The sequence below is a fragment of the Dasypus novemcinctus genome, chromosome 25 (genome assembly GCF_030445035.2).
Source record: "Dasypus novemcinctus isolate mDasNov1 chromosome 25, mDasNov1.1.hap2, whole genome shotgun sequence".
In the NCBI taxonomy this organism is placed as follows: Eukaryota; Metazoa; Chordata; class Mammalia; order Cingulata; family Dasypodidae; genus Dasypus; species Dasypus novemcinctus.
In genome coordinates, this window is record NC_080697.1 from 49,538,457 (window position 1) to 49,561,197 (window position 22,741).

Consider the following 22,741-nt stretch of genomic DNA (forward strand, 5'->3'; position numbering starts at 1 on the left):
ATATGGTATGTGTTTTGTTTGTAGTTGTCAAAGAAAGACCAAGGTGAATACAAGGCAACCTTGAAAGATGAGAGAGGTCAAGATGCATCTATCCTTGAAATAGCTGGCAAAGGTAAAAACAAAACCTTCCATTTTGCCAACAGGATGAGATGTGTTATAAAGGCACATTCACCTATCTCTTTAGCTATAGTACATATTGTTGCTTTAGCAGGAACACAGTAGAAGAAAATATATTTGTACTTTAGTTGCATTCAAAGCTGCTTCAGTTATTCAGAAAAATGTATGATCTTACTCTGGGTTTATATGAAATGTCATTTTAGTTCATCATCATAAGCCAAGTTTTATCCCATTAATAATGTAGTTAAAATGATTGAAACGGTGATGAACTGATTTAATTAAATGCATATTTGGATTTATGTTGAGTAAAATGTTCTTGTTCCTTGTTTAAAAAGTGAATTCTTAGAAAGATTTATTACACGCATAAGCCTTTTATGGATAAATATTGCCATTTTAATGTTTCATTTTTCAAACGAACATCACGATTTCCTGTATCAATTTAATTAAACATGAAAATGCTGCTTTCTGATAAAATTATACATCGTAATGGTACATTTCCCTTCTCCCTTTCAGTGTACGATGATATGATTTTGGCAATGAGTAGAGTCTGTGGTAAGTAAATGCCTTCTAATTTCCAAGTCATTTTGGGTGCTGAAATCACTATTTCCTGAGCTGGGCACTTACCCCTGCAAGGGAAGACGCTAATGGAGCTGCAGTGCGTATTGTGTGATAGACCTGGATTCAATGGCAGAACAGTTACCTGACTGCTTTGGAGGTGCTTTTTTAAGGACTTTTCAGCTATTTTATTTAACCTCTGTTTGACTTTAAAGTTCCTAGTTTGGACTTCCTGATTAGATACTTCTTCCAATTTACCTTAGATTAATTTGGATAAATGCTTTTTACTTAATAGCTGTCAGCATCTTTATTACAAATGCGCTATAATAATAATAATGAATTTTTAAGCCTCTGGCTTTGTGTCATATGTATTAAGCCGTATTTTTAGCTTTGCAGATAAATTCTCCTTCTCCAGTTACCTTTCCATGGAAATTGTGAGAAATTGGTTATTAATTTGATAATGATAGTTTACATTTGTATAGTGCTTTATGTTGAGAACTAGACATTTTTTATAACTGTGGGCTTATTAGAGATGATTTAATTTATGTTTTTCAGGCCAGGTAACTAAGGCCTAGGCAGTCAAATGGCTTAACCAGGAGTATTCAGCTAGCAGGAGTCAAGAATTTATCTAGTGTCTAACATGTCTCAGTCCCAAGCTTAACTGCTGTCTCATACCATTTTTTTCTGGCATCTTTCTGAAAGCAGGTTTAAATTTATTTTGTCACTGATTTCTCAAAACAGCTCTGTAAGGTAGATTTTATTCCTTTCTGCTTTTGCTTGGTCAAATCCATGACTATCTTTTAAATGAGTTTTCCCTTGGTGATTATTAATGGGTATGCAAGATACTTTGTGAAGGTCAATTAAGCCATTTGAAAGGGGGAGTAATTCTTATACTCCAAGAATTCCTTTGTATTAAAAAATCATACCACACCAAAAGTCACCACAATTCTAATGCAACTGATCCGAATATTTTGAAAAAGTGAATGTCCTTATGAAAGTGTCTAAACTGATGCAAAAGACAGTTTCTCTCACTTTATTCACATAACATTGGGTGAGACGAACCCCTCTATGGCTGGAAGGACCATGCACATTTTATTGGAAGTTAGGTAGATGCAGGACTTCCCACATCACTAGATTTCAAGCCTCAGTTCTCCCAGGAAGCCAGGTTTATGGAAGTCTTTACATAACAGTTCAGAAAGAAAGGAGAAGAAGGAAGCATTATTTGATCTACAATATGTATATGTGGGAAGGAAAACAGGGTTTCACGTACCGTATTTCCTTAGACTACCAGGGCCTGAACACTTGCTGTGTGATTGGGCCTGCTGGACCTTCAGAGTCCCTCTCTGGTGCTAGCTGGGCCTGATTTCTCAGTGTTCAGTTTTCAGGTTGACGTGGGGTATTTCAACCAGTGAAAGACTTAGCTTGGAGGGACATTTTTGGTTCCCATTTCGTATGCTTCCTATGTCACAGATAGCGTTCTCCATCTGCCATTGACCCCTTGTCTAGTCCTTCTCCTCTGAGACAACATGGAGCCTTTATTCTTTGACCTCTGAAAGTGTACTAGTTTCTATCCTTCATCCTTCAGTAAACTGTGCCTCTGCTTGCTTGAGTTTCTTCTGAGAACATTGGTAGTGCCCAACACACGAACACACGCTCGCCCTGCCCATTTGCTTCTTTAAGGTTCTTTTCCTTGGAGATGACCCAAAATCCAGTTTACAAAAGAATGGCAGATATCTCAAATCTTCCTGGCAAAAGTTGGAGAGACAGTTTGTCATCTTTACATGTTTCTTTATCAGTAGTTTATATAGTCTACCAGCTAATATTTTTGAGCTTTAAATCTTGCCATTTAGTCTATTTAGCTTTCAAATGGAAACTCTTGTCATACCTAATCAGTGACTTTTTAGGAAAAAAGGGAGTCTCATTTTGGCCAAACTAATAAATGAGCTAATTGAGCTTGCACTAATTTTTTGAAATATCTGAGAGTAATGATGAATGAAGACTCTCCTCAGTGGCATGCTAAAGTTATGTAAATGTTGGTTTTGAAAAGCCATATCATGCATATTAGAATGCCTGTGTGGACTTCTGCCTTATTGTAAGCTGATCTAGCTGCACCCAGGAGAGCTATTTTGGGTCAAATTCTATAGTTACATGTAGCAGCAGATGTAACACCCTGGTAATGTCCAGGAGTTTCACCCCCAAAGAAAGGTGCAAATAGAATTGAAAAAAAACAACAACAAAGTAATTTTACATTTTGTGGGACATAAAAATATTTCTTGTTTAGTTTTCTTGACTGGTAGACTCAATTTCCCTTCACTGGTAGGTGGGGCAGGGAGAAGACAGATTTCCCCGTAATTTCTAAGACCAAACAGGCCTTGGAAAGGAATGTCTTTGGGAACAAACCATTGTTCCTCTTCTTTCTTCCCCCCCTTAGACTTCAGGGACTAGAGGCTTTGGATAAAAATGTGGTCCTCGTTTCAACCTCACACACTTCTAGCCTCTGCCCACTTGAGCCCGAGTCTCCCCACAGCATCCATCAGGGACGTTGTATAACAACAGGGGAACTGCTGCTTTCCTGCCCAGCAAGAGAAACACAGAGCGCTAAGGTGCCACGGAAAAAATTGTTTGTGGGTTTTGAAGGTCACAAGGTGTCCTTAGCCATAAAGCCAATTAGTTGTGCATAAACATAGACATGGCTATAGGTGTCGTTAGAGTCTCTGAATCCCTCTTGATCTCAATTTCTGCATCTGTATAATGAGGAATTTAGACTTCATGATATTCGAGTGCCCTTTCAGATTTGAAATTCTGTGATTCTGTGGGTGCAAATAAACACATTACAAAATATACAAATAAATTACACTTATCTGCATTTATGATGACATATCTGTACATGCCTTTCTTTTAACTAAATTTCCATGTTTAAGTATATATGCCTTTACAATCTCTATACTCTTAGCGTTGATTTTTGATATGGAGAAAGGAAAATAGAAGACTCAATTTCTTAAGTTTTACATAGCATCTTCATATTGAACAAAATGCACTGAGAGTCCATTTATTTTCACAGAACCCTAGAGGAAACCATACAAAATAGCTGGACGAGAGCTTGTTTTGCAGAGAAGTTGCACACTTTGTTTTGGGTCACTCATTTAATTAGTAGCAGAATTAATGTGAGACCCTAATCTTCTAGTGTTCCTAGATTAGGAGTCTAGTGCTCCTCTAATATACTTTAGAGACCTTCATTACACAGTATTTATTTCTAAGACATTGCCCACACAACTATTTAAAATTGGTGATCACATAATTTTATGAAATTATCTAAAGTGTATTATTGCCTAAAGTGGGCCAAATTTAAAGAATATTCCTTGGTTCGTAATATTTATGGAACTCTGGAATATCTAGTCAAATAATGAATAAATCCTTGGTGGAACAAACATCAATGGCAGAATTTTCTTTTGGCATGGTGTATTGTCTAGATTAAATATCTACCTGGCTAAAGTTGTATAATAAAAATAGAAATCCTCTTCAAACCTTTAAAATAAGGTCTTCATAATGATGCCGTCAGTATAAAAATCAGGAAATAAGAATATAACGTACTAATTGATGTTTGCCATGGTCAGTGTTCTTGGAAATTAGGGACTTGTAATCTGATTACTGGGAAAATGTGTCCTGTTGTCCTTTCCTTCCTGTGGCTGGCAAAGTTAATTTTCCATTGATTTGCTAGCTGCAGTGAAACCCATACGTTTCTCTAGGGCATATTTTAACTCAGCAACAGGACTTGATTATCGGTATTTAGGGAAATTGCTTGGCAAGGTCCTTGCATTTGAATTTAGAAATTCTCTAGAATTGTTCTTTGGACATCCAGTGTCGGGCTTCATTTGTATTACCTTTTCCTCTTTTTTGCTTTATTGGAAATTTTTCTGGGTTCACAATCAATTATTGATTCCAACTGTATTCTGAAAAATGACTGAACTTTCTACTCATTGGCTTTTTTTAAGACCACTGACTTTTGGCATTTTTGTGTTCAAGGATGTCTAGTTTGTTAAACTCTGGACAAAGCCTGTGCAGGAAGGCAGCTCAGGGATGAGCTGGTCCACTCCACCCCACTCCTTTTAACACAGGTGATGACAACATAAAGGGAAGTCAGTAGGACAGGTGTGCAGGAAAACAGGCATCTGCTCGTTCTTGGGCTTTCGATTGTGTTCCCAATTTCTAGCAAATCCAAAGTATTTTAAGCACCCCTGAGGTCTCTGTTCACATTTTTATCCTTTCCCATCTTTTATTTTCCCTTTCTATCTTCCTTTCTGCCCACAAAGAACTTGCAATAGGAGAGGCTGGGGAAGAAGAGCTGTCCAGCATAGCTATTAATTCCAAATATTTCCCTTTGACCTAAATAAAAACCTGGGGGCAGAGGAGCATGCCCACCCCTCCCCTTCTGTCCCTCTCCTTCCTCTCATCACCTTCCACCTTTCATCTTCTTGTTCAGCTTCTGCCGCCTGCGCCCGCACACTTGTGCTGAGACCAGGTCAGCAATAGGTTTTCACGAAGGGAAGGTGACGCAGAACTGAAGAAATAAAAGGACAGAAAGAAAGACACAAGAGAGGAAATAAAGACGGGACCAGGGGACTCACAGCTTCTGAAACTGAGAGCCTCAACCCTAGTTTCCACGTCGTATTTATGTAGGAACTAACAAGCAGCTGTTTGTTATTTACTATATTAAGGGACAGGTGCAACATTTACGATAATAAGGTACAGGTCATAGAAAGTTCAAATGCCTCCTCACGCAAACATTTTTTCATGCTGACCAGATGCTGTTCCATCCAGTCAAGGGCCGGAGTTCCTAAACCCACACTTTTTGTCTGCGTTACGGAAATGTTTCAACTTCAAACCATGTTCCTTACGGTTTTCCCACAATGCCCTGTGCCCCGGCCAGTCACACCTGTTTTGCTTCCTTTGCCTTTTGAGAGTCGTTTGCTGGTTGGTCCTTGAACCCAGACACAGGGGCCTGGGGCGGCAGAACTCTCCTTAGGCTCCTGCAGTGCTGGCCGAGCAGGAAGGGGATCCCGCTCACAGCATACTGCACTGACCGTGTGCTGCCTTGATCGTGAGTGCGTTTGTGAGAACGGCCCTGACTTTCATTGTAGATGTGAGCTAAAACGAGGTTCTTATAAATGCCATTACTCAGGAGAAATAATGGTGAGAGAGGTTTTTACATCTCCCGACCTGTAAAGTATTTATTTCAGATTCATGCAATCGACAATTCATTTGCCTGCCTCTGGTTTTTCAGTATTCAGGAGAAGAGGACTTTATTACAGGCAACGTACAAAGCCTAAATGTATGAGCGCACTGCTGTCCCCGTACGCTCTGCCTTACCTGTAGAGAGTACACGGGAAGCCACCCATAAGCCGCCACCTTATTCCTGTAAATTTGACTAGTTGAGCTTTCAGTCACATAATTGGGTTTCTAAGGTTGGTTCATGTTGATGTTGAGACTTTGGGTTTCTTGAGTCTTATTTTAACTTTTCCTTATTATTTTGAGGAGCAGAGGACCTATCTTTGGACCTTTAAAAATATGTGCCTGTTTTTTATTATGTCAATTACAAATTGTTAAGGATATTCCTTCCTTTGACAATGGCACCAAGGACCTAAAATGGTACCCAGAAAATGTTTTTTAAGGAAACTTCCCATGAAAATGGTCACTAACCATTTCCATCAATTCATTATTACAATTTTCAACTTTTATATAAATAAAAAAACCTTTTATATACATAATGCTTTACATATTGATGTGACTCCCACAAAGATTGTTCTACCAGTAAAATTTTAGATTTGTTTTTATTAATGCAATTTTAGCTTAAGAGAAAAAAAATCGGGTCGAAAATACCTTTTCCATATACCTCTCCCCTCCACACAGTTTTCCCTATTATTAACATTTTGCATTAGTGTGGTAAATTTGCTACAATTAATGCAACATTATTGTAATTATTTTACAAACTATAGTTCAGAGTTTACATTAGGGTTGTGTGGTTCTATGTTGATAATATATGTATATATAACCTAAAATTAATCATCATAGCTACTTTCAAGTTTATAACTCAGTGGTCTTGAATACTTTTACAAGGTTGTGCTACTCTCACCACCATTCATTACCAAAACTTTTCCATTACCCCAGACAGCAATTTTGTGCCTAATTAAGCATTAACTCCCAATTCCCTACCAGCACCTGTATCCCTGGCAACCTGTATTCTAGTTTCTGACTATTAAATTTGCATATTCTAATTATTTCATGTCAGTGAGATCATACAATATCTGTCTTTTTGTGTCTGGAGTAGTTTGCTCAACATGATGTCTTCAAGGTTCATCCACATTGTAGCATGTCTCAGAACTTAATTCCTTCTTGCAGCTGAATAATATTCCACTGCATGGATATACCACATTTGATTTATCTACTCTTCCACTGATGGACACTTGTGTTGCTTCTACCTTTGGCAATTGTGAATAATACTACTATGAACATTGACGTACAAATATGTTTTACAGTCCTTGCTTTCAGTCCTTTTGGGTATAAACCTAGAAGTGGGATTTCTGGGTCATATGGAGATTCTATACTTAATCTTCTGAGCAACCCCAAACTTTTTCATAATGGCTGCACCACTTTACATTTCCACTAGCAATGTGTAAGAGTTCTAATTTCTCCACATCCTTGTCAACACTTGTTACTTTCTGTTTTTTTTTTTTTAATTATATTTTAATAGTAGCCGTTCTGGTGGGTGTGAAATGGCATCTCATTGTAGTTTTTCATTTGTATTCCCTAATGGCTGGTGATGTTGAGCATCTCTTCATATGCTTATTGGCCATTTGTATATCTTCTTTGAAGAAATGTCTGTTCAAATCCTTGATTCATTTTTTAAATTGGGCTGTTTAACTTTTTGTTTTTGAATTGGTAGGAATTCTTTTTAAGTTTTGGATATTAAATTCATCAGATAATGTCTTTTGATGCACAAAAGTTTTTAATTGTGATGACGTTCCATTTACCTATTTTTCTTTTGTTTGTTGAGCTTTTGGTGTCATTGTCATCTCAGTAAGATCCTGACCTCTCTCTGATCACTTCAGCCATCTTACATTTATCCTCTCCTTTTGTTCACCTATTTACTAAAATAACCTTCCCCTTGAATGGAACAGAAAATCAGTCTAAGTGATGCTTCTGATTAAAATCCTGTGGGCATCCTCTCCCTGCCTGGGCTCCATGATGGAGGACCATCCTTGCTGAATGCCGCTCCCCTGCTTTCTCTCCACGGCTTCATGAAGTTCTTTTCCCATCTGTTCCTAGACTTGTTCCATTCTATGGGTGTTCTTCCCTCAAGACCCTGGATTTTCTCTCTCTTGGCAGCTATCCTCATCTTGGCCCTTTGCAGGCAATCTGGTGTGTGCTCCCTTATCTACATTTGCCTATTTTTTTAATTTTTTTTTACCGTCTCCAGTTTCTCTTCTCCTGCAGACCTTCTTTCTGGGTCCTGCATCTCATCCTTTCCTTAATCCACAGGCACTGCCTTCCTATTTTCTTCAGCTTTTGTGATCTTTCCCTCTTTAAAGGAACTTTCTTTTGTTTCTATCACGTTAGTGACTTTTCTCAAATACCTGTTGATTCTTGGCTGTGTGATCGTATTTAAAGTTCAAGCAATGTGTTTGGGGGCAGGTAGGTAGGAAGGTGCTTGTCAACTAGTGGGTTGCATCAACTTCGCCTTGGATATGTTCAAAATCAGTGCCTCTTGGCTTTGGTACCAGGCTTGGTCAGATCTTTTAATTATTGGTTTGGGGTGTTTGTGTCAGTGTTTCAGGAACTGAGCAGGTGATGGGGGTAGGTGAGGGGGGGTCTTACCATTCAGTACCTAGACTGTCACTCACATCCCCTGCTTTAGCCCTTGACTTACTGCATCCCACCTCTCCACACAGAAAGTTTTGTTGCTGTCCTTGTTCCTCTAAATGGTGACTCTCTAGTCTCCTAGATGGAGGGAAATAGGAGCTGACCTGACTAGATGGGAGGAGGTGTGATGGGAGTCTCCATGCTCCTTTTGCATTTTTTTCCAAACAAATCTGTTCACAGCTCTATCCCTGCATTTGGAAGCAGCTGGGGCCTCCGGTTGTGGATGCTGATGCTCATACTTGATTCTCTTGGCTTCTTCCGTGGTAGGCAGTTTTCAGCTATCTCAGCTCTGCACAGTCCATTGCAACTTTTTAACTTCTCTACACCTTCCAAAAGTTTGATGATGGTCTCAAGGTTTACATTTCCTCTCCCACTTGTCTGTTGGGTTTATTCGTGTTTTTTTCCCTTTCTGTGAAACTAGTGAGGTTTTAGGAAGGAATATGAATAAATGCATGCGTCCAATCCTCCATGACTTAGTAATTAGCATTGACATAACACTGTTGAAAACACTTTTACCAACATTATGCCCTTTCATTCTTCCAATGACTGTCAGGAGAGTGTTTTTATTTATTTATTTTTATTGCTATTCTTTCTATATACATGCTCACTTAAGAATAAATGGAATATAAAGAAAATACAGTCATGGTCACTTTATTTCTGTTTCTATTTCTTTACATAGTTGGAATCATAAAAGAATTGTTTATTGCTTTTAGCTTATCTTTATAATAATTTTTCGTGTTTTACATAGGTTTCATTCCCACTCTTATTAATAATTATGTAATATTTTATAGAGCAGATATACCATGATTTAAATTCCTTCTCGTAAAAATATTAATACATTTTCATTATTATGAGTAGCTGTACAGTGTACAACTTTTGGCAAAGAAGGGGTTTTAAATATTTAAAATTCATAATATAAATTTTCAAGTTGCTTGTCAAAATTAAAAAATAGTGTTTTAAAAATCTCTTCCCTCAGGGAGCGGGAGTAGCTCAGTGGTTGAGCTCCTGCTTCCCATACCCGGGTTTGATCCCTGGTACCTCTTAAAAAAATAAAAGAAATAAATCTTGTCTCGCATAGCCTCATTAGCAGTTTGTGATTACATTATTTTCTTTTATCTTTGCTAACTCAATAAATATAATTTTCTAGGTGAAATAATATCATAAGTTTATATCAAGTCCCTGTTACATATCTAGTAACAATATCCACTTCCAATTCAGAGCTTTTTCCATCGTATGCTACCTCCTCATCACCCCCATTCTGGAGGTCTCACCTCCCAAGCCATTTCTCCCTAGAAAAGTGATCCAAATTTTACTCTAAATACATCCAATCTGTTTCTGGGTCATTTCGGCAAACTCAATCTTTCTTTTGCTGATTCTTTTTTTTACCATACTCAAGGTCAGTTATTGTAGTATTTGCCATATTACAGTTTTATCTACACTATTTTGCCTTCTCCCTTTAAGCTGACTAAGCTGCTAAAGGCAGATATTGGTTATTTTATACAATTATGTACCCCGTATAGTATTCTATACTAATAATTGTGGCATAGTAAATCATTTTTTAGTGAATGCCTATGGTATAGAGAAAGTATAAAAATTAGTGGCTGACAGACATTAAAATATAAAAATGTGAGAATATGTATACAGATGGCTACAATACCTGGCAATAACCTTGCTGTTTTAACAGCATATACGGCTCTTCTAAGATTTGTGTTCTTGTTTTTTTTTTCCCTGTAGGACAATCTGCTTCTCCAATAAAGATACTCTGCACTCCAGAAGGAATAAGACTTCAGTGTTTCCTGAAATATTTTACAGAAGAAATGAAAGCGAACTGGTATCACAAGTAAGTAAAAGAGCAACTGACTGTGGCCATGGTCAAGACGGGCCATGCCTGGGGGGAGCAAGGGACCTTGGGGCTCCATAGCAAAGCTTGTGGTACTGGCCGCATGCTCAGAATGCTGCAATGTCGAGAAATCTTGACGACCTTTGGCTTGGTGGGGTGGGGAAGGAAAATCATGGCAGTGGGGAGGATGTGGGAGAAGGAGTGTGAGCAAGAAATGCTTGAAGCGGCTGGTGAAAAATTTCTTCAACATCATGATTTCATCAAAGTTGGCTCTCCTTGTAATGCACATTTTATCTGGAATGTAGCCGAGAACTAAATATTGAAAAATAATATTTAGAAAGCACACCCTGAATTTCTAGTTTCTTGGTTTAAGGGAAGGACCAGAACAAACCCAAAAATTAATATAAAAGGGGAAAGAAAGTAAATAAGATCAAGACGGAGTAAACAGCAGTTTTTCTGAATTTGGTATTCGTTGCTCTGCTGTTTCCATGGGTGGGCAATTATCACTATGAAAACAAACTGCTAGGCTTTCCATTTCCATGAGCACCACACCAGTCACAGCACACAGATGCCTCCCTCTCATCTCGGGCCCTTTGGGGCATGGCATCTTTCATTTCTATTGGAAGCTTCTAGTGACAACAATTAGCCAAAGCTGCACACCTGCATTTACGAGCCCTTGCAGAAAATAGGATTGGTTTCAGGCTACCATGAAACTGCAGAATGATGTGGGGCAATGGATTCGGAGCAAGTCTTTCCTTTTATCTCGACTCCAAGAACATGAAGGCAAATGTTTAAGGCCAATTTTTAGATGAAGTCAACATACCAGATCTAGTGCTCTTCGATAAAATATATCCAATAGTGTCTGTATCCTGCCTTTAGATATTATATTTTTCTCATCTTTCAAAAGGCAACCTGTATGGTTAAGATTATTTCATTTAAAAAAAAACATTACTTTGTTTAAGTGAATCTACTTGTGAGTAAATTAAAGTGCTACAATTATCGGGGTGTTTTTTTTGGCCTACTTATTTTGACATACGGTGCTTTGTCTTAGATGTAATGTTTAGAAACCTAAAACTAACATAAATAAGGCACAAAACAATAGATATATTGGACTCTTAATAAATCTGCATTTGGAATCTTATGGTAGATTGTATTTTTAATAGTATGCAATTCAAGGTAAGTTGGAGTCATTATAAATCCAATATTAAAAAGTGTGTTGTCAAAATGCATTAAAGGCAGGGTCTTTTTATAAGGAATTCCAATAGTAAGGTCTTGAAAGACTGAATGGTATATTTTTTGTGATGAAGGTCTTGAAAGACTGAATGGTATATTTTTTGTGATATAATTGTTTATAAGGATTTACTCTTTAAGACAACTAGTAAATCTATGTTTCTAGCTGAATCAGACCTTCCTTGGAATAGAAGAATGAATCACCTCCTTCTCTGTGCTTCCTTGTTATTTATGGCATGTTGTCTTGTAGTGAGTTGTAATGTATGTCCTATATTCAGTTGTAAACTGTTCATTGACTGGGGGAGGCTAGCTCTTCTTCAGCTGGGCATACCCAGTGCAGTGCCTGGCACAGATGCAGAGACCACATACACACACATGTATAAGTAAGTTAGTATTATTGAACACCGATTTTGTGTTAAACACAACATTATTTCATTTTTAATTCTCATGAAAACTCTGTGAGTTAGGGGTTGCTACCTATAGTTTGTACATGTAGAAACTAAGATTTAATGAAAGATAGATAAATCATTTTATTCAAAGTCCCAGAACTCCTAAGTGGAAGAGCAGGGCTTTGAATGCTAATCTTCCTCTAACCTCTATTATACTAAAGAACATCAGGTCTAGGGGGGGATGATTAAATCTAGAAAGACAGATAAGGGCAAAATTCATGGATGAGACTTATCGGTAAAGTTGATTCAGATGCAAAAGTTACTAGACCTAAAAAGAGAAAGGCATGTTACTGTATGTAAATTTATTTAGGCTCTTACACTTTCTGCTCCCAAAATAGAATTTGTCGTAGTACAAAATAGAAACTTCTTTAGCACTTTTATAACTAAAAGTATACCTGTAAGTTATGTTTGATTATTAAACAATATTGAACTGTATTTTAAACAATATTAATGTATATATTATTATAATCTGTAGTTGTTTTATAACATACAATTTTTAGCTATATGTCACTATTTGACTATTAAACAAGTTTATATTGGACAACTAGAAAACTACAGAATAATATGAAAATTTCTTGAAATATAACCTGCCTTTTGAGACTATATGATCCACTTAACCAAATCTGTGATGGCTGAGATAGGTAATTGTTGAAGGCTTGTAAGTAGGTACTAGAGGGCTTTGTGTTAATGGGTGACATTGGATCAATAGACTATGATGAGAATTTTGTGAAATGCAAACGTAAGCAAGAACAATTGTTCTTTGGTTTAAAATGCTGAGTAATATATCAAGGAATGTAGAACGTTTCACTTTGAAAGAAAGGATTGGAAACCTATTCAAAATGAGTTAGAAGCATACAAAGAGGAACTCAGCAAAAATGTTCTTCAGAAAAAGAATTTTGTTGTCTTGCTCAAAGCTGAATGCTATCTAGAAGTGGTTAACTTTCAAGTTGTTGAAATATTAATTTAGGACTTAGAAGTGTACCAGCCATTAAAGAAATTTCTTTGTGTCTTTGAGGAAGAAAAAGAAAGTAGTATACTTTAACCACAGAATGTGTATTTTATTAATACTTCAACTCAGGAATTTTCATGCATAGAACTTTGAGCAAATTCTCCCCTGAAATCTCAGTGAACTCTTGACCTGGCTGGGAGGGTCCTGGGGAAGGGATAGATACCTCTGGACTGATGGATGCCTTAGGCACCCTTCCTGCTCTCCTCCATGGCATATTCATCATCACTTAGTTTGTCTTCAAGACGAGTGTATTAGTCAGCCAAAGGGATGCTAATGCAAAACACCAGAAATTGGTTGGGTTTTATAAGGGTATTTATTTGGGGTAGGAGCTTAGAGATACCAGGCCATAAAGCAGAAGTTACTTCCCTCACCAAAGTCTATTTGGAGCAAGATGGCTGCCGACGTCTGCCAGGGTTCAGGCTTCCTGGGTTCCTATGTTCCTGGGGCTTGCTTTTCTCTGGGTTCAAGGTTCCTTCCTTCCTGGTGCTAGCTTCTCTTTCCTCTGCGTGCTGACTTCCCGGTGCTCCAGTTTAAGTCTTCAGCATCGAACTCCAAAATCAGAAAACCCTCAACTGTGTCTTTTGCCATGCCTTATATCTGTGAGTTCCACCCACCAAAGGGTGGGCACTCAATGCCCTAATCATAACTCAATCATGCCCAGGTACAGATCAGATTACAAGCATAATCCAATATTTCCTTTTGGAATTCATCAATATTAAACTGCTACAACGGGATGGAATGGTGATAGCCTAGCAGTGGGAAGAGATGAGAAAGGTGGGACAATCTCTGGGATCACAAAAAGGTTGCTTTCAAGCTGCTTTGGGGTGTTTTTGACAAGGTGTCTAACGGCAGTCAGATTGGTGGGAGTCTCCAAGCTAACATAGTCACCTGCTAGAACGCACAGGATTTCTCAAGTTCTCTGCCCGTGACCATGATTTAGGCTAATATAAAAGCAGTTGCAAAAGGTCATGAATGTTTTAAGTTCTTCTCAGGCTGTGGCCAAAGAAGACTTTATTTTCAGGAAGTTGGCATTCTCTTGATAGTATCTTTTCCAACATAGAGGCAAATATTTCTTAACTCTTTGGATGCCTCATTGCTGTTTACACCTCAAATCTCTTCTAAATAGCAACTTTAGTTGATTCAAATTTGACCACAATTTCTAAGGTCTCTAAAGTCTATTTTTCTTGTGCATGATCACCCTTCCTTCATTCAGCCATTATATAGCTTAGATTTAATGTTTAAACCTTTGCACTTTAATACTATATATTGAAGCACTACCTGTTTTTATCTTTATAAACTTTGAATTTTGAGATAATTTCGGGTTTACAGAAAAGTTGCAAATTTGGTACAGAGAGTTCCCATGTACTTTCATACAGTTTATGTTATAACCATAGTATAATCAGCAAAATCAGGAAATTGACAATGATATAATACTGTAAACTACAGACCTTATTTGAATTTTGCCAGTTGTTCCACTAATTTTTTAAAAAAATATTCAGGCTCGAATCTTGGATCCCATAGTTGCATGTAGCCATCTTATCTCTTTAGTCTTCTCCAATCTGAAAAAGTTCTTTCCTTGTCTTTCCTGACCTTGATGCTTAAAGAGTTTGGGTCATTTATTTTGTAGAATGCCCCTTAAGGTGGTTTTTTCTGATGTTTTCTCATAATTGGACTGAAGTTCATTTGTGGTAAGAATATAAGCAGGGTAATTTTGCACCCTTCTTGGTGTATTGAGTCCGGGGTACGTGGAGTCAATATGACACCACTTGGGAAAGGTGCTGTTTGCCAGGTTTCTTCCCTGGACAGTTACTAGTTTTCAATTAGTAATTAACAAATCCTTAGGGACTTGCATATCTCTTGGTTTTCCTCAAACCTTCTCCTATGCATTGAAGCATTCAACCATGGATCTTGCCTGCAGCAATTTTTACTGAAGATTTTTGCCTAAAGCTGATTTTCTGTTTTCCTCATTTCTTCTGCATGTATTCATTAGAATTCCTCTGTTAAAGAAGTGCTGTCCCTTCACTCCTATTTATATTATCTTATTTTTGTTTATTTTTTAATTTATTTGTTAGACAAGTTGTGGGCTTAAGGAACAATTATGCAAAAAATATAGAATTCCATATACCACCCACCACCAGCACCTTGCATTGGTGTGGAACATTTGTTACAATTGATGATACCACATTTTTATAATTGTGCTATTAATTTAAAGTCCATGGTTTAACTTAGGGTTCACTGTTTCTGTTGTGTAGTTCCATAGATTAAAAAAAATTATTATATATTGTATTAGGGTCAAATATACAATCTAACATTTCTCCTTTAAATCATATTCAGATATATATTTCAGTGCTGTCAATTGCATTCTCAGGGTAGTGCTACCATCACCACCCTTTATTACCAAAATGTTTTCATCATTCCAAATAGGAACACAGTACATTTTAATTCCCATACCCTATCCCCATCCTATCCCCTGGTAACCTGTATTTCTAGATTCTGACTCTACAAGTTTGCTTATTCTCATTGTTTCAAATCAGTGAGATTATGCAATAGTTGTCCTTTTGTGTCTGGCTTATTGCACTTAACATGATGTCTTCAAGGTTCATTCATGTTGTCACGTGTATCAGGACTTCATTCCTTTTTATGACTGAATAATATTCCATAGTATGTATATACCACATTTTACATATCCATTCATCTACTGATGGACACTTGGGTTGCTTCCATTGTTTGGAAATTGTGAATTATACTGCTATGAACATCAGTGCGCAAATATCTGTTTGAACCCCTACTTTCAAAGCTTTTGGGTATATACCTAGTAATGGGATTGCCAGGTCATATCATAGTTCTTTACTTAACTTTCTGAAAAAATACCAAACTGTCTTCCACGGTGGCTACACCATTTTACATTGCCATCTGCAATGAATGAGTGTTCCTATGTTTCTGCATCCTTTCCAACAGTTACTATTTTCCTTCTTAAAAAATTATTAGCAGCCTTTCTAGCGGGTATGAAATGGTATCTCATTGTGGTTTTGTTTTTTTTTTATTAAAAAAAATTTTAAAAATTTATTTCTCTCCCCTTCCCCCAATTGTCTGCTCTCTCTGTCCATTCTCTGTGTGTTCTTCTGTGACTGCTTCTATCCTTATCAGCGGCACCAGGAATCTGTGTTTATTTTAGTTGCATCATCTTGTTGTGTCAGCTTTCCGTGTGTGCGGTGCCACTCCTGGGCAGGCTGCACTTTCTTTTGCACTGGGCGGCTCACCTTACGGGGTGCACTCCTTGCACGTGGAGCTCCCTTACATGGGGGATACCCCTGCATGGCATAGCACTGCACACATCAGCACTGCGCATGGGCCAGCTCCACACAGGTCAAGGAGGCCTGGGGTTTGAACTGCAGACCTCCCATGTGGTAGGCAGATGCCCTATCCCTTGGACCAAGTCCGCTTCCCTCATTGCGGTTTTGATTTGCATTTCCTGATAAGTAATAACGTTGAACATCTTTTCATGTGCTTTCTGGTCATTTGTATAACTTTTTTGGGGAGATATTTGTCCAAGTTTTTTGCAAATTTTTAAATTGGGTTGCTTGTCTTTTGATGTTAAGTTGAAGGGTTTCTTATATGTACTAAATATTAATCCTTTATCAGTTTCTACATATTTTCTCCCATTGTGTAGGTTATCTTTTTACTTTCATTATAGAGTCCTTTGAGGAATAAAAGTTTTTAATTTTGATGAGGTCCCATTTATCTATTTTTTCTTACGTTGCTTGTGTTTTGGGTGTATTGTCTAAGAAATAATTGCTTAACACAAGGTCCTGAAGATGCTTCCCTATGTTTTTTTCTAGGAATTTCATATTTCTAGCTCTTACATTTAGGGCTTTGATCCATTTTGAGTTGATTTTTGTATATTGTGCTATGTAGGGGTCCTCCTTTTTCATTTTGCAAATGAAGATTCAGTTTTTCCAGCACCCTTTCTTGAAGAGACTATTCTTTCTCAATTGAGTATTAGTTTTTGACACCTTGTCAAAAATCAGTTGGCCTTAAATGTGAGGGTAGATTTCTGAACTCTCACTTCTATTCCATTGGTCTGTATATCTGTCTTTTTGCCAATACAATGCTTTTTAAAAAAAATATATATATATATATTTTTAAAAAGATACTTAGTTTACATAAATGCTACATAAAAATATAGGGGATTCTCATACACCCCACTTCCCACATCCCCCTCATTCTCCCACATCAACAACATCCTTCATTGGTGTGGTACATTTGCTACAACTGTTGAACACATCTTGGAGCACTGTCATCTAACACGGACCATAGTCTACACCGTGGTCTATACTCTCTCTTGCACAATCCTGCAGGCTATGGGAAGATAAATAATAGCCTGCATCTGTCATTACAATGCCAAACAGAACAATCCCCAAGTCCCCAAAATGCACCAATATTACACCTCTTTTTCCCTCCCTCTGCCCCCAGAGCCTCCAGTGGCCACTGCCCCCACGTCAATGATGTAAGTTCTTCCATTGCCAGAATCACAATAAATTTATAGTAGATCACCAGCAAGTCTATTCTAGCCCATACTTCATTCCCCAATCCTGAGGATTCTGGGGTGGTGATGCCTACTCCAACTCTAATTGAGGGGGACTTCGATCCCATGGGGGAGATGGATGGGACTCCCCTACCTGCAGTTGCAGACTCTCTCAGCTCCTGGGATGATCGCCACCTACCATCAACTCCTTTCCAGCTGTCTTGGGTGAGTCCATTTAACTAGAGAGTAGGCACCACAACTCTGCTGAGACTCAGGGCCCAGCTGGCACAAAGATAGCCCAGTCTCTCAGTCAAATACCCATCAACCCCAGTACAAATTATAGCTTCAAATAGAAGGGTCAGAAGAGCCATGTGTAGGGAAACCATGACCGAGTCCATTTCTGTCACATGGGGAGCATAAATTCCAAAGTAGGGCCCTCTGGCAAGGCACTAAACCCCTGAGCCATCTGCCCTGACTATAGTGTCTGGATGTCCCCAGACCCCCGTGAGCCCCACCATTTGAATTAGCATTTACCTTGGCAGTCAATGAGATCCTGCTGAGATGCTCAAGTGCAACACCTGGAACGACCTCCCAACTCACCTTGAAGTCTCTTAGCCATATAAACTCATTTGTCTTTACCTTTTCTCCCTTTTGGTCAAGGTCCTTTTCCAGTTGCATACAATGCTGTTTTGATTACTGTGGTTTTGTAATAAGTTTTAAGATAAGGAAGTGTGAATCTTCCAACTTCAGTTTTCATTTTCAAGATGGCTTTAGCTACTTAGGGCTCCTTACCTTTCCATATAAATTTGATGTTTGGCTTTTCCATTTCTGCAAAGGTTGTTGGAATTGTGATTTAGATTGCATTGAATATATAAATTGCTTTGGGTACTGTATTAGTCAGCCCAAGGGGTGCTGATGCAAAATACCAGAAATTGATTGGTTTTATAAGAGGTATTTATTTGGAGTAGGAGCTTACAGATACCAGGCCATAAAGCTAAGTTACTTCCATCACCAAAGTCTTTTGCCATGTATTGGAGCAAGATGGCTGCAGATGTCTGTGAGGGTTCAGGCTTCCTGGGTTCCTCTCTTCCTGGGTCTTGCTTCTCTCCAGGTTCAGTGTTCCTCTCCTCCAGGGCTTGCTTCTCTTTCCTCTGTGTGCTTCCTTCCCAGAGCTCCAGCTTAAGACTTCAGCATCAAACTCCAACATCAAAAACTTCCAATTCTGTCCTTTGCCATGCCTTTTATCTGTGAGTCCCACCCACAAAGGGGTGGGGACTCAACGCCCTACTGGTGTAGTCCAATCAAAGCTCTAATCATAATTTAATCATGCCCAGGTACAAACCAGTTTACAAAGGTAATCTACTATCTATTTTTGGAATTCATAACTATATCAAACTGCTACAGGATGAACACAGAATATACTTCCATGTATTTAGGTCATCTTTAATTTCTTTTAGCAATGTTTTATAGTTTTCTGTGCATAAGCCCTTTACCTCCTTGGTTAGATTTATTCCTGGATATTTGATTCTTTTAGTTGCTACTGTTAATGGAATTTTTTTTCTTGATTTCTTATACTAGTTGTTTATTGCTTGTATATAGAAACACTACTGATTTTTGGGTGTTGATCTTGTACCCTGCCATTTTTCTGAATTTGTTTATTAGCTCTAGGAATTTTGTTGTGAGTTTTTCAAGATTTTCTGTAGATAGGATTATCATTTGCAAATAGGAAGAGTTTTACTTCGTCCTTTCTAATTTGGATGACTTTTATTTCTTTTTTCTTGCCTAATTACTCTGGCAAGAACTTCCAGTACAATGTTGAATAACAGTGGTGACAGTGAGCATCCATGTCTTATTCCTGATGTTAGAGGGAAAGCATTCAGTTTTTCACTATTAAATAGAATGCTAACTCTGGGCTTTTCATATATGCCCTTTATCACATTGAGGAGGTTTCCTTCTATTCCTAGTATTCTAAGTAGTTTTTTTTTTAATCAAGAAAGTGTGTGTTACTTTGCCAAATGCTTTTTCTGCATCAGTTGAGATGATCATATGTTTTTTTTTCCTCTTCCTTATGTTAATGTGGTCTATTACGTTAACTGATTTTCTTATGTTGAACCACCCTGGCATACTGGGGATAATCCCATTTGATTTTTGTGTATAATTTAAAAAATATGCTGTTGGATTCAGTTTGCTAGTATTTTGTTGAGGATTTTTGTATCTGTGTTCATAAGAGACATTGGTCTGCATTTTTCTTTTCTTATGGTATCTTTATCTGGCTTTGGTATGGGGGTGAGGTTGGCCTCATAGAATTGGTTAGTGAGTCTTTCCTCCTCTTCAAATTTTGGAAGAATTTGAGCAGAATTGGAGTTAATTTTTGGAATGTTTGGTAGAATTCCCCTAAGAAGCCATCTGTTCCTAGACTTTTATTTATTGGGAGGTTTTTCATTACTAGTGAATATTCAATGTCTTCACTAGGAATTGGCTTTTTGAGATCTTTCATTTCTTCTTGACTCAATACAGGTAGTGTGTGTGTTTCCCAGAATTTGCCCATTCATCTAGGTAATCTAATTTATTGCATACAGTTGTCGATAGTTGAACTTGTAAACCTTTGTATTTCAGTGGGGTTGGTAGTAATGTCCCCTTTTCATTTACGATTTTTGTTACTTGTATCCTCTCTCTTTTTTTCTTTGTCAGACTACCTAAAGTTTTATCAATGGTATTGATCTTCTCAAAGAGCTAACTGTTGGTTTTGTTGATTCACTCTGTTGTTTTTTGTCCTCTATTTCATTTATCTCTGCTCTAATACTTGTTATTTTTTCCCTTTGCTCACTTAACATTTAGTTTCCTCTACATTTTTTAGTTCTTCCAGTTTTGAGGTTAGGTCTCTGATTTGAAGTCTTTCTTCTTTTTTATTGTAAACATTTAGAGCTTTACATTTCCCTTTCAGTGCTGCCTTCACTGTATTCCATTTTTTTCATGTACCTCAAGATATGTCTTAATTTCACCTTACCTCAAAATTGGAAGAACTAGAAAGGTTATCATTATGATCATTATTATTGCTTATTTTTTGACTTAAATTATTCCAACTTTGGCCATTGGGAATCCCTTCAAGTTGTCTCTTGTGGCCTTCGACCATGTTCCATCTTTTTTTATGAGCAATTCCTTATTTTTTGGGTCCATATGATTTTCCAAACTTGTATTTTCCTTGACCCAGAATTGGAAGCAACCACTATCCAAGGAGCCCTGGTCCTTTGCACTGAATGATGGTGTTAGAAACCAAGACCTGTGCTTTAGGTACATTGTTGCTACTGGGTTGTCTTTCCTCTTAGACCCTCTCAGGAAACAGAGCTTGGTAACATGTGCATGCATACCAACTCATGCATACACATAAATTTTTGTTTCTTACTGTCTCTCTGTATATTAAAAACTGTGAGTTCATATTTGTACCTTCAGTTCTAATCCAGTACCACAGGGTTCATTCTTGTCTTTTCCTTTTCCTTATTTGTAACTTTATTCCACAGTGAGAAAGCTGGCTCTCATTTATAGTGTATCTAGTTACCTTTTCAATCTGAGTATTCAAGCATTCACTTAAAATAGTTTCAGAATCACTCCCACACCTGTGAGAAATTTTTTACAAATTAGTGTCTATTAGTCTTTAGCCTTATAGCACTCAGTCAAATACTGTTTTCCATAGTTACTTCTTTTCTTCTCTCACCCCATTCAGGGTGATATATAATTCATTTACAACATAATTAAGTCCATTTGTTACTTTGTATTCCATTTTGCATTTTCCTCAGGGTTGATTTTAATTTTTTTTTCTTTTTTTTGAATCTGGGACACATTCTATGGTTCTGAGTGTCAGAGTCATATAGAAAGACATACTTGCCAGATTCCATTAATAGTAAAATGGAATATAGTGATGGGTTTAAAGGTTAGCTATAGAATGCATACTAATTTAGAAAACTTAAATAAAGGAAAGATAAATTGGGGTATCAAAAAATGAAAAAAATGAAAAAGCTTTGTTTTTGACGTTTTGCCTTTCATCATTGCTATAGGTGTTGCCCTGTATGTATAGTGGCAAGGCAATTACTTCCATTTATTCCTCAGTGTCTACCTCCTTTCTTTCTTTCTTTTTTTTTTTCCTACTTAAGTTTGTCTTCACAAAAGTTTTAGATCACAGTAATTCACATATACAATATATGGTGCTCCTACATATCCAACATCAAACCCTTTGTCCCTTCCCCAGCAATGATCTTTTTACATGTTCATATTATATTTGCTGCAGCTGATGTACAGATATTGAAACAATAGCTTTCAAACATGTTTCTATTTGGGTTTACATTATGGTTTATATTTTAAACTATACAATTTTCTAAATTTTTAGTTATCTTATGTTTTACATTATGGTTTACATTTTAGCCTATAGACTTTTATACATTTTTTGGTGTAACTTAACATGTCCTATATCCATCATTGCATGATCTTGTGGAACACTACTTCCATTGCTCCACAGTTACACTGATTCCATCTATTCAATACCTCTTTCCCCCTCCCCTCAGAGCCCACAGTGACAATCAATCTTCATTACTTGAAGGACCATATTCAGAGATACTTGCAACAATGTTGAGGGCTTGACATACTCAACTGCCAAGAAATTGTAGCATTGATGTGGAGAAAGTGGCCATGGTAGCTGCTGAGGGTAGGGAGAGGGAAGAAGAGATATGATGTGGGGGCATTTTCAGGACTTGGAGTTGTCTGGGTGGTACTGCAGGGACACATGCTGGACATTGTACATTCTGCCATGGCCCCCTGGGTGAACTGGGGGAGAGTGTAAACTACAATGTAAACCACTATCCATGTGGTGCAGCAGTGCTCCAAAATGTATTCACCAAATGCAGTGAATGTGCCATGATGATGAAAGAGGTTGTTGATGAGGGAGGAGTGGGGTGAGGGGGTGGGGGGTATATGGGGACCACCTTTTTTTTTTAATGTAACATTAAAAAAAAATTAAAAAAAAAGAAAGGCATACTTGGGGAAGTGACATTCTCTCTTCATTCCTTTTAACCTGTTCCCATTTCCCCCTTATCTCTACCCCTTTCTTA

At 37.6% G+C, this 22,741-nt stretch overlaps 1 protein-coding gene across 2 annotated transcripts in view; it reads left to right on the top strand.

Annotated features, from left to right (window-relative positions):
• Positions 1 to 22,741, top strand: part of MYOM2 (myomesin 2) — a 116,589-nt gene that overhangs the window by 85,041 nt on the left and 8,807 nt on the right. For both annotated transcript variants that reach the window (XM_058288016.2, XM_023586067.3), the window contains exons 30-32: positions 25 to 112; positions 631 to 669; positions 10,324 to 10,429. In XM_058288016.2, coding sequence (XP_058143999.1) covers positions 25 to 112; positions 631 to 669; positions 10,324 to 10,429 — 233 coding nt within the window. The remainder of the gene's footprint in view (positions 1 to 24; positions 113 to 630; positions 670 to 10,323; positions 10,430 to 22,741) is intronic.